At 40.7% G+C, this 12,225-nt stretch overlaps 1 protein-coding gene across 1 annotated transcript in view; it reads left to right on the forward strand.

The window, feature by feature from the left end:
- The window catches only part of LOC101846504 (GTP-binding protein 2), a 33,890-nt gene that overhangs the window by 9,278 nt on the left and 12,387 nt on the right, over positions 1–12,225 (forward strand). Inside the window, exons 5-7 of the mRNA XM_005098983.3 lie at positions 1,357–1,471; positions 1,991–2,188; positions 11,078–11,252. Coding sequence (XP_005099040.1) covers positions 1,357–1,471; positions 1,991–2,188; positions 11,078–11,252 — 488 coding nt within the window. The remainder of the gene's footprint in view (positions 1–1,356; positions 1,472–1,990; positions 2,189–11,077; positions 11,253–12,225) is intronic.

Here is a 12,225-nt window from a genome sequence, read left to right on the forward strand (position 1 = left end):
GCGGTCTATCCGTATAACTCTGGTTTAGCACTTAAAATAATAAAATTTCGGCAATTTTGTTTTAAATACTTAAAAGTAGAGTCATGTATTCCAGTCTAGCGCATTTAAAGATAGTAAATCCCCATAGGAGCCTTTGAATTCAGTTTTTTGTCTCTCCTGCAAAATTTACGAAATCGGAGTTGGACGGTTAGAATTCTCCGCCGACGATATCTAAATAATATTTTTATTTTCTGTGTTGTGACCTCAGCATTTACACATGAAAAGAGGCCCTGATTTTTCCCTGGTTTGCATAAAGTGAAGTCCACAGAGTGTTTTCTTAGGCCATATACACATATTAATGCCATCTTCATTAAATGTTACAGCCTTGAGTATCGCATCAGTATGGTCATATCTGTGTGATCTTTTATTTTGTCATTTTGCTGACAGCAGAAATGATATGTTGATTACATGCTTTTTATTTTTAACAAATAATCGCAATGAAAAAATGGTACCACTCTTTGACTGTGTATAAAATCTATTTGAGTGTTTACACTTTTTATTTCATGTGAATAATACAAAGTAGTAAAAAAAATAGGTCATTTTATAAATAACATTTTTGTGCTTCGATTAGTGTTCACAGACCCAACCTTGAAAAATATAAATTGACTTTTTCCCCAAACATGTGGTGGATTTTTTTCTATTCTTTGTTTTTTTAAATGAAGTATACGTCTTTGTGTATAAAAAAAAACCCTCAATAACATTTGATCATTGTCACCCAAGAAAGATAGTAGGTTTAAGTTTAATTCAATATCTGAGAAATTGAGCCGTCGGCATGCTTTGCTCTTTCCTGTTGTTGCCAGGACGTTCAACATTAGTTTTTCAGTCAGTTGACATGAAATGTCCTGGCAACAATAGAAATGCATGGAGACTGTCGATTGCTTGATTTCTCTGATGTTGAGTTTAACCCACCATCGTGCTTTGATGACAATGATTAAATATTATGGTGGGTCTTTTTTAAATAACAAAGATTTAAACTTTTATTATGAAGAGCTGAAAAAAATCTGGCACATGGTCGGGTGAGGGGGGGGGGGGAGCCAATTTGTAGGAACACTAATTTAAACCCGAAAATGATATTTTCCTAACTTGACATACTTTTTAGAGTATTTTATATTACTCAAAAGGAAAGAAAAACATGAGGATTCGAAAGACTAGATTCTTTACACAATAAAAAAGTGGAACTTTTCTTTTGATCGCTAGTATATTTCCTGCACTTGCACATTCAGAATCACAGAAATTAACCATTTGACGGATTCTATGTCTTGATGTAGAAAACTCTGAAATGTAATATGAAAATCTTTTGCCTGTAATTGTTACTAGGCTTGGGGCCTCTCTGGAAATCCTTCGTGAAAAAGTTATTGAAGATGACATCGATAGCAGCATCACGCGCCGAGCGCTAGAAGTATTGGTGCGCAAAGTGCCGGATGATCAACAGGTAATCAGATAGCATGGTTCTTTGTTGATGAAAAAGGTTAGGGTTAGCATGGTTCTTTGCATGGTAGAAAGATTAAAGTTGTCTTTTTAAAATTAGTAATATGAGACTAGAAAGGTGAGGGTTAGGGTTACCTTGGTTCTTGGTTTACTAGAAATTTCACGGTTAGCTTAGTTCTTTGTTAAGTAGAAAGGTTTGGGTAGGCTTTGTTCCTTTGATTACTAGAAGGGTCAGGGTTAGGATTACCATATAGCTAGCTTGGGTCTTTGTTGATAGGCAGTTTAGGGTTGGGGTTAGCTTGCATCTTTGTTTGAAAGATAAATTCAGGTTAGCTTGGTTCTTTGTTGTTTTGAAAGGCCTGCATGTAGACTAAGTACCAATTAAAAAAATTGTGTCTGTCAACATCGTGGTTGACATTGAAATGTCAAAAGATTATCCATCTTTCGTAATAGTCACCTTTATAGTTGCTGTTTTTTCTTCAATAATGTGTTGAAACAAATAACCTTTCCATATTTTTTTTAGTTCATCGACTTGAAGTTGGCAGTGCTGGGCAATGTTGATGTAGGAAAAAGCACTCTTCTTGGTGTTTTGACTCAAGGAGAACTTGACAATGGAAGAGGTCGTGCTCGATTGAATCTGTTCCGTCACCTTCATGAGATCCAGTCTGGAAGGACTTCTAGTATCAGTTATGAGATTCTTGGTTTTGATGGCAGTGGACAGGTAGGTTGAGAGGATAATTTCAGTTCTATGATGGATCATATAGACCTGCATGTTTGCCGACAATCGTCTGAAATCCGACAATCGCGACCCGACCCGTGAGCCAGCCTATGTTATCGCTAGGCCCACCTGTATCAGTCAATGTGCATAGTGCGAGGCTTGCCAGCGCCCCCTTTTTCTCCCGTCGGCTTTGTCGGCACTTTCGTTTTCGTGCCGACTGCCGACGTCGGCGTTTCCGACATAATTGTCGGAACCTGAGTAGAAATGCGAATACGTAAAAGGACGACGACCTAAATTATTTACTTTCAGTTTCGTGCTCGAGCGGCCATTTTGAATTTCGTTTGTTGACTAATTCAATTGTTCAGATCGTGTGGATTCATTCATGTCCGACTTACTTGTTCTAATAGATTCTAGATCTAGATTTATATAGATTTAGATCATTATAGACCTTATTGGAGGATTCATATTCCAATTCTATTGTGTCAAACCCTATCATAGGTTGTGCTGTAATATTAATGTTGGTAAAAAGCATTTCATCAGGTGCGTGAATTATTTATTTATAGAATCTAGATCTAGATCTAGACTCAGCTGAGTCCCTCTGTTCGGAATCGGATGTGGATTTCTAGTTCTTGTAGAACTATTCATTCCTATTCACTTGTTCTACAAGATCTAGATCTAGATTTATTTAGATTACTAGATCTATATGGAGGATTCATATTCCAATTCTATTGTGTTATTGTATCAAACCCTATTAATATAGCTATGTAGATGTAGGCCTAGATCTAGATCTATGCTCCTTGTTTGTTTTGGAGTGTGGTTTTTTTAATTAAAATTTTTTATTTTATTTTGGACTTGTGCTGGCCTTTTTACCTGAGGCCCGTTGCAGGTTCTTTTTTGGGGGTAGGCCTAGGGGTAGGGTTAGGATTAGGTCTCTTCTTTATAGTGTTTGTTGGGGTGGTCACTCGTTACTCAGAAGTCCTTCCTTATATGACACCCACAAAAGCTCTTGTGGGGGGGGGGGGGGGGGGGTTTTCAGACAATCTGGTTGAGGCTCACATGCAGGTCTAATCATAGAAATGTTGAAATAGACTTCCCTTTTGCTCTTGTGTGGTTCAATATGGGAAGTAAGCAAATACATTTGGTGTTAAACTAATTAAGTTGTCTTAGATATTTTTGTGGATTGACTTGTCCTAAATATTTTTGTGGATGTTCTTTACCACAAAAAGCACCTTGTACTATGTTGAATTTGCACTTACGGATTCTGTGTAATGCAAACCTATTTACTTGAAATTCCTGGTTATACAAAAAGATTTCCAATCCCTATTCTTCCCTTCTTTCCACTATGCATTGCATGTTCCCATAACACAATAAAAAATTCCAGTATATGTAGTTAACAGGAACAAATTTTGTGCTGTTTCATCATACCCCTTGGCTGACTGTCCCCATTTCCTATATTTTTCACTTACAGTAGCCTAGCATTGTCAATATATGTCTCACAGCATATTGTATTTACCCACTCTGTCGCCACCTGCTGCACACAGTATGTGAGTGGGAAGGACAAGACAAGACACTGGGAAGCTGCCAAGCATCCTTTATTTAACCCGCCGAGTGTCAATGGCCAATAAGTTTTCTGATGTTGTGGCTGATTCAGTCAACCTTTATTTGAGCTTGTTTATCCATCGCCAATCATTTCAACTCCTTCACTGTTAAGCTCTGTTTCCTATTTACATTTTACTTTCCAAAAATGTACAGGTTCATAATCTTAACATGCTTGGTCTGCCTTTTCTCAAGCATTTTCCCACATAATGGTATGTGTCACGATGCAGTGGAATTAAACACTCATCAATATTTGGGCTTATGAAGTTATTGGTATCCAGTTCTTCCAATCTTCGGTATTTTTCAGAAATCAGTACTTTCTGAAAGTTCCGTACCTGCTCCCCCATCATTGTCATTTCAGTCCATAAAAATGTGCTATAGCACAGGGCTACTGATATTCTGTAACAAAGGATCTGTACTTGCCTTCATATTGTCGTGGATATAGATAAGTTCCTGATTTTTATGGTAATTTATTCTTGGCAATAAGTTTATGTTATAGAAATCTGCCAAATTGCGCATTTCATGCACTAGGCCATTGTGGCTCTTTGCATTTATTGGGGGTTGTCAGCAGTACAAAGTGACCAGCAGATTGATCAAAAACTGGCTAGTCACAATAGTGAACTTTTGTTTAGGTGCCAATTTTCTCCTTTCTTTCGCTCATTCTTTTTGTATATCCTAGGATCTTTGTGGAGGCTGGAAAATTTGTACATTGATCAAGTAAATCGAATTGTGACTTTGGAAAGAAAATATTGAAAAAAAAAAAGAAACTTTTTTCAAATTTGTTTAGATCTAGAAAAATTGTCAGTGTTAGCATTCCATGGGAGCGTGAAAGAGGCACCGGTGAAAGAAATTGATGCTAAAACTACTAAAATCAAGAATAATTGGAAGTAGTGCTCCGCGGTTGTGTCATTCAACATTCAAGCTTGAAAATAGTGGAAAATTAGGGTAGACGCTGGGTGACTGCATCGTCAAGCTTGATAGTCATTATTCCCAGATACCCTGAATTTTTGTGGCAAATCAAGTGGAACTTGCTTCTAAAAAAAAGTGAGCTGTTTGTGTAAATGGAGATAAACAATTTGCGAAGTTGCGAAAAACAGAGAGAGAGATTGGGAGGGTGGGGTATTTTTTGGTTTTAACGTCTGCATTGGCTATTGGAATTGCCGCAGTGGTAGGAAAAGAGGAAGAGAGCTGGAAAGGCTCGCCTATGACTTTGACCTCTTTTTTCTGCAGGAGACCAATGCTAAAACCTTATCATGTCCTGGGTACACGTCGTACATCGACCCAATGAGCCGGACTCATCATGGACTGGCCACACTTGTTAGGAATGGTATCCAGCACCGTGTAAGAGACGTCTCTGCTTGGGACAAGGAGGACAGGGAGCTACAAGCACTCGAGCTAACGATCCGCAACAGGTCATGGGTCATTGTCAATCTCTATGCCGGAGGTGGAAAACTTGTCAAGGAAGATTACTGGGAGTTCCTCCATGAGCTGTGCGATCTTGGAGATGTTGTCCCGATCCTTGGGGACTTTAATGCCAGAAGCTTGGCCTGGGGCAATGTCAACGAAAATGGTCAGGGAAAGGCTTTGGACAGCAAATTGATTGAAAGTGATCTCCACATCCTCAACATTTCCACCATGACAAGACTATCTCAAAGAACTGGTGAACAGGACTCCAATATAGATCTGGCCCTGATCAAAACAGGTGGCGAAGCTTTTACACAATGGAGTGTACTGGCAGATCACGGTAGCGACCACCTGCCATGCTCAGTTTTTATATCAAAGGGTGGAAAGACAGTGAGACAAAAGGTCAAGAGGGTGTTTAAGTACAAACCAGACACCTCGGTCTTGGGAGGCCTGAGAAAGAAGGTCTGGAACAGAAAACCCTCAAGATCTAATGTTACGCAGCCGCCTGTGGAAAGAGAAGAGGAATGCTGTTAAGGACTGGCAAAGAAAGAGAAAGAACCCCTTTGTCACTGAGGAAGAAAGGGAGGCAGCTAAAGAGCTGGCCAAAACAGCAAAGTGGGAAGAGTTTGTAAAAAACATTGCAGCTGAGAAGGCACTCTCAACGTTCTGGAAACTGCGAAAGAAGATGTGTGGACAGGGTCACTCAAAAACCACCGTGAATGTGAAGGACGAGTCAGGAAAGACACTCCAAACTGATGAGGAGAAAGGTAGGGCTTTCTTGGACCGATTCATCCATCAAACACACCAGGGAAATATTGACTCAAGAAAGGAAGTTGAAAGAGATATTTCTAGAGTGCTGACACCAGAAATGTATGCAAATTACGAGGATGTGATATCTACAGAAGAGGTTTCCAGAACGATAAAACATGCCAAAGACAGTGCTGGAGGGCCGGATGGTGTAAGATATTGCCACATGAAAGAGGCAGATGATGAGATGATTGAAGGAATAACAAAAGACTTCAACAAAAGCATTGGCACTGGTGAAATCCCTGAAGAATGGTTGCACAGCTGGTTAATACCAATCCCCAAACCAGGAAAAGACCACTCGGCTCTCAGTGGTTACAGGATGATAGCCATGCAGAACACCTATGGGAAAATTCTGGAAAAGATAGTTGCCGGACAAATATCGGCACACTTAGAGAGGAAGTCCCTGTTGCCAAATGAGCTTGGCAGTTATAGACCCCATCGAGAAACCTCAGTGAATGTGGCTGTCATGGTGTACGACATCTATGAAGGCTTTCAGCAGCGGAAGGAAACAGTTGTGACGGTACTTGACCTTGAGGATGCTTACAACCGAGTCAGCTATAGACGTTTGATCGACCGCCTCCTGGAATTTGATGTAGACATATGGTTGGTGAGATGGGTAGCAGTAGCCCTGGTGGAGAGAAAAATGGCCCTGAGACAGGGTGAATGGACTTCAGATCCGGTATCAATTGCTCCTGGACTGCCCCAAAGATCCCCCCTCTCTCCTGTGCTTTTCAATGTGTACACTGCACAGGTAACGATGCATCAGAAAGAATCTGGACGTGTCCTGAGCTTTGCGGATGACATAATGGCATACAAGCACGGAGATGACAGACTTCAGATGGCAAGGAACATGGAGAAAAGACTTCACTCAGTAGTAAAATGGTGCGACCAAAATGAAGCAGTCATCAGTCCTTCAAAGGCGCAGGTACTTTGGTGTTCCCTCAACAACAGGATTGTCCAAGACATAACTCCACCAATCACTTGCAACTATGAGATTATCTACAGACAGTCAGAGCTGAAGTATCTGGGAATCGTCTTCGACAGGTCGTTATCCTTCAACAAGCATGTGAATCATGTGGTAACAAAGGCCAAACGAGGTGTTGGTGCAATCAAGACCATGGCGGCCGCTCTGATTCCGCAAAGAGTGCTCTTCCTGATGTTGCAGCTGGTCGTCCTGTCTGTCATTGATTACGGATTGGGCTGTCTCACGCTGTCCGACACACAGATCGCAAAGCTAGATCGAATGCAGAATGAGGCAATGAGAGCAGTTCTGGGCTGCACCAAGGACACTCCAATATTGTGCATGCGCTACTTGCTAGGTTTAAGTGGCATCAGAGTACGCCATAGGATAGCTCAGGCAAAGATGTATCTCAATGTAAGGGGCAAGAAGGATCATCCACTTCACAAAGCACTTCATGACTACAGGAGAGTCAGAATCAAGAGAGGAAAATCTTGGATGGCGGAAGCAGAGGATTCCCTGAGAACAATCTGTGTACCTGAGAGCCTACCACTAGGCGAAGAATGGGAACAGGTGGCCGGAGAATACAGGGACCTCACCAAGGTCAAAATAAGCATGGGTAGAGACAGAAGAAATGTTGCGGCTGCCATCAACGAGAGCGATATCAACGAGATTGTTGACACAAACTCAAAAGCAGGGGATCCTATAATTTATACAGATGGTTCAGTGAAAAGAGATAGCCAGAGAAGTGGATGGAGATTTGTTGCATTCGCCAACAATAAAATCATACACAGTGCATCTGGAGCCTGCAGCAGGGCTACATCAAGTCAAGTATGCGAATGGAAATTGAAGTCATCACGAAAGCACTTGATTGGATGACCCAAGATCGCCCCCACACAACCCATGCTGTTCTTGTCACTGATTCCATGTGTACCCTCAGAAGGATCGAAAAAGGTTTCTTGAGAACAGAATGGATTCAAGCTATCGAACCAACGCCTATACGATCGCTCACATGGATTTTCTGCCCTGGCCATGCAGGTGTTAGGGGAAATGAAAAAGCCGACAGATTGGCTGGTGAGGCCACCTTAGTTGACAATACGGTTCAACCAGATAGGGTCGAGATCCTGAAATGTCTCTCTCGCCAGCTGATTGAGGAGGAAGATAGGGAGGCAGAGGCCAGTACTGCCGTGGAGAGGATGATGCTTTTGGGAATAAAAAAAGGAAGCGGAAAATCTGGCATCCTTGCAGGAAAGAACAGAAAAACGTTCAACCAGATGTGCAACATTTTGGAGAGAGCAACGGAGCATCAATGGACATGTCCGGAGTGCAGGGATGTTGCTTCCTGAAACAATAACAATAACAATAACAATAAGTGTTTTACGGCGTTCGCAACTGCATAAGGTCATATGAGCGCGCAGGACTCATTAAACTTTTTTCAGTTGGTAGGAAATTTTGAATTTTGCCTGGGTGGGGGCCAAAGCCTACTCTTATCGATTTTAGACCACCAAAGGATCTTTAACGTGCACAATTTGCACACGAACCCTCCGAGATTTTTCGCCCTTGTTCAAGAAGGCTAGGTGTAGTTCTTTCCTACTAGAAGATCAGGGGTGGGGCTGAAAGACAGCAGTAAGAAGGAGCCAAGGAGTACAAGTAGAAAGGTGGCAGAAAGAGTCAGAAGCCCAGAGGAGGGGGCAAAGGAGGTGAGGGGGGAGGGGGCAGAAAGAGGAGACGAAAGCAGACGACAGGACATTAATAGAGAGCAGGAAAAGAGACATTTTAGAGCAGAAATTTTTTTCGTCGCTACCCGGATTCGAACCCGGGACTTTTGAATGAGAGGCCAACACCTTAACCTTAGATAGATCGCGAGAGCCCCCGGGGAGGAGGTATGAAGCATTGAAGAGAGGAGAAAGTCAAAGAGCGATGAAAAGGGATCGAGAAAAAGTCGCAGAATGTGAAAAAAGAGAGAAAGAGGAACTTGGGTGTGAAAGAAAGAAAGATAGGGAGAGATGGGTTGGATTGGTGAGGTAATTTCATCTCTTACTTTCATGATGAAATGGCTTACTGCCAGAATCATTCTTTCAAGAAAGAGCTTTTTAGATTTTCTCCTAGTCTTGCAGAGGTTTCAGATTGCCCTAACTTTGATCAGTGTAATTCTATGGTCAAGAAATATGTAAAGATAAAGCTGCTGTTCTCTCTTTTTAATGGTGTAAAGTTTGAACAATAACATAGCTTCAGTTTGTTAAAAAAATTATTTGTTTAACTTTTAAGGTCACCCCCAACCAAGTTGGTTTATTGTGAAACAAGGCTATCGGGAATGGGTTGTTACATATCGTGGCAGGTTGAGCCACTTTGTCAAATAGGAATCTTGGCCTGAAAGGAGAGATTGAGACATTCTCACGTACTTACCAAAGGAAACACAGATGTATTTTGAAACACACACACACACACACACACACACACACACACACACACACACACACACACACACACACACACACACCACGTGTACACACACACACACACACACACACACACACACACACACACACACACACACAAACACAAACACAAACACACACACGCACACACGTGCACACACATGCACACATAAGTAGGCTTACAATCACATGCATAATATAAATGAGCAGCAATATAAACAATAATAATCGTAAGCTAGATACACACTCAATGTTATTTTGATGCATGCTCTAAGGTCGTAAGTATACTTATACAAGATGGTTAAGATGGAAGCATTTTGATAGATGATAGTAAAAATGACCTTCTGTATCTTTCTTTATTACAGATCAGAAGTGAAAGGAGTTTCAACCTATTGATTTGTCCATAAATCATTGTGTGTGTGTTAGTGTATTTTTTAAAGTTGTAATTCACTTTCTCCCATCAGACTTGTTCATCTTGTACTTTAGTAATAGGGTAGGGCATGTCTGTCTGTCTGCCTACCTGCCTTCTTGCCTGCCTGCCTGGGCCCTTGCTTCTGTACATTTTTTTCTTTCTCCTTGTATGTGTGTGTGTCTGGCCCACTAGGAAATCACGTTTTTCGTCAAGTTCCGCGATAAACCCGCAATTTTTGCAATTTATTGCAATTTTAGGCAAAAATACATCAACGCTTTAATTTTTACAGAATTTTTAATACGAAATTGCGCGAGTACAGAGTCGATACGTAAATCGTGGTATTGGCCCAGCCAGCTCTAGCCTACTAGGCAGTACTCTAAATACTATAACTGGAAATTCAGGCCGGAATACAACACGACTTGACCAAAGAAACGGCAAGTGCCTCAAACGCAGTTCTGAAACTGAGACATAGATCTAGATCCAGCCATGGACAAATTTGTAACTCCGTCAAAGTCAAAGACAGGCACGTAAGCGACAGTGACCGATCATCATAGGCAATTTCCAAACGATGCGTTTGTCAGCAGACAAGAGACTGCTGTATTGTTGATGGTGCAATAGTGTGTTGGACCACCAACGAAAGTCCAGCATGGATAACCACATGTCAACAGATAAACATAAAAAGAGAAAGGAAGGGAAATCACGGGGACCTCCAGTTTTTTTGTGTCACGTGGTATTATATTATATTTGGTCGATAACTTATTGTTAACGTACTTGTTTTTTGTTACTAGTAAATGTTGTTAATAAAATTTGTATTGTGCATCATGATTTGTTAAAAGGCTATTCTGCTTTTATGCTACTCTAATTGTCATGTTTTTTAAACTGAAAATTTTAAGCTCATTTTAATGTGCCTGGGGTGGGAAGGTTGCAATTTTTTGTCATTTTTAGGCAGTGTACCTTGCAATTTTTAAACCATTTTTCTATTTAAAAAATGCAATTTTCCATGGGGCCAGGTGTGCGTGCATGTACATTCATGTGTGTTTCATGAATTTTGTGCCAGGGGATATTACCTTTAACTTTGGAAATGTTCTTCTTTCCTTACCAGCTTTTGGTGTATTTCATTCTTGTTGTTCATCTGTTGAGGGTTGCAAGCTGCCATTAGTTAGTCCAACAACTTTCTTGTACATGAATATAAAATTGTTTAGCTTTTTCTTACCTTTTTATGATTGTGTTAAAAAAATTTCTTAGCACTAGTCTAAACTTAAACTCGTCTTTTTCAGGTGGTTAACTACAGTGCCTGTCGCAGTGTGGAGGAGATTTGTGAAAAGTCAAGCAAATTGATAACCTTGATTGACCTTGCAGGTCATCACAAGTACCTCAAAACCACAATATTTGGACTCACTGGCAACTGCCCAGATTTTGCCATGTTGGTCGTCAGTGCTAACAATGGAATAGGTAATGGTTTCTTATTTTATGCTTTGACAGTTTTCTGTGGGCCAGTGATCTGTGGTGGGCAGTTGGTAGGCAGTTTGGTGTGATGTGCTTCCATGGCTTCTTTACTGAATTACTATTATGTGTAAATATTGTCTTTATTCCATTTCTGAGGATTTCATAAATTGGCATTTGGAGGCATCCTGGTGAAATCAGGCGCTCGTCAAAATAATGAAATCAGAGAAATTGACCTTTTTCCGGCTCTTGGGCAATTCTTCTTGAATGTTTTTTTGGGCCTTTTTTTGGGGGGGGGGGGGGGGGCTTAACCTTTTATGTCCATTTAAAAACTACATTTCTGTGTGCAGGTTACTTGAAAAACATTGACCAAAGGCATAAAAAATGTAAACTTTCAGTTTTCAAGGACACTCAAGCTTTGGAAGTCACCGAAATTTGGCGGCCATTTTCCCGCTAATTTTCCCTCTTACACTAGACGACTCCAACCTCCTTCAATCGCAAATACCTTGACTTCTATTCATGATAGACAGGTATTTTTTTTTCGAAAGCAAGACAAATATACATGCTTTAAAATGAAACTAATAACTCCATGTGCCCAGAAATTGACAAGCGCCTGATTCCACTGAATCGTGACATTTCTTTTACTAACGTTTCATTTTGGTAACATATCAACAAGCACCCATCCTATCCTATCAAAACATCTCATTGGAGACAAAGAATCAATTCATCAGATTAATCTTTTTTTTACAAACTCTGCTACCAGAGCCAGATCTGGATTCTTAACTGTCTTAGACAACAAAGAAACAAAGACATCAGACATTAAGTAGGTGTTGAATGTGGCGCAAAATACGTCTAGAAAAAACAAATAAGTTGGTTTGGACAATTGATGAGAATGAGGCAACAGCAGCTAACCTCCAAGGCCTACAACGTGTGTTTCAATGGTTTCAAGGCAAAAGGAAGGAAAAAGAAAAAGATGGATCGA

This window comes from Aplysia californica, unplaced genomic scaffold, assembly GCF_000002075.1.
Source record: "Aplysia californica isolate F4 #8 unplaced genomic scaffold, AplCal3.0 scaffold00199, whole genome shotgun sequence".
Lineage (NCBI taxonomy): Eukaryota > Metazoa > Mollusca > Gastropoda > Aplysiida > Aplysiidae > Aplysia > Aplysia californica.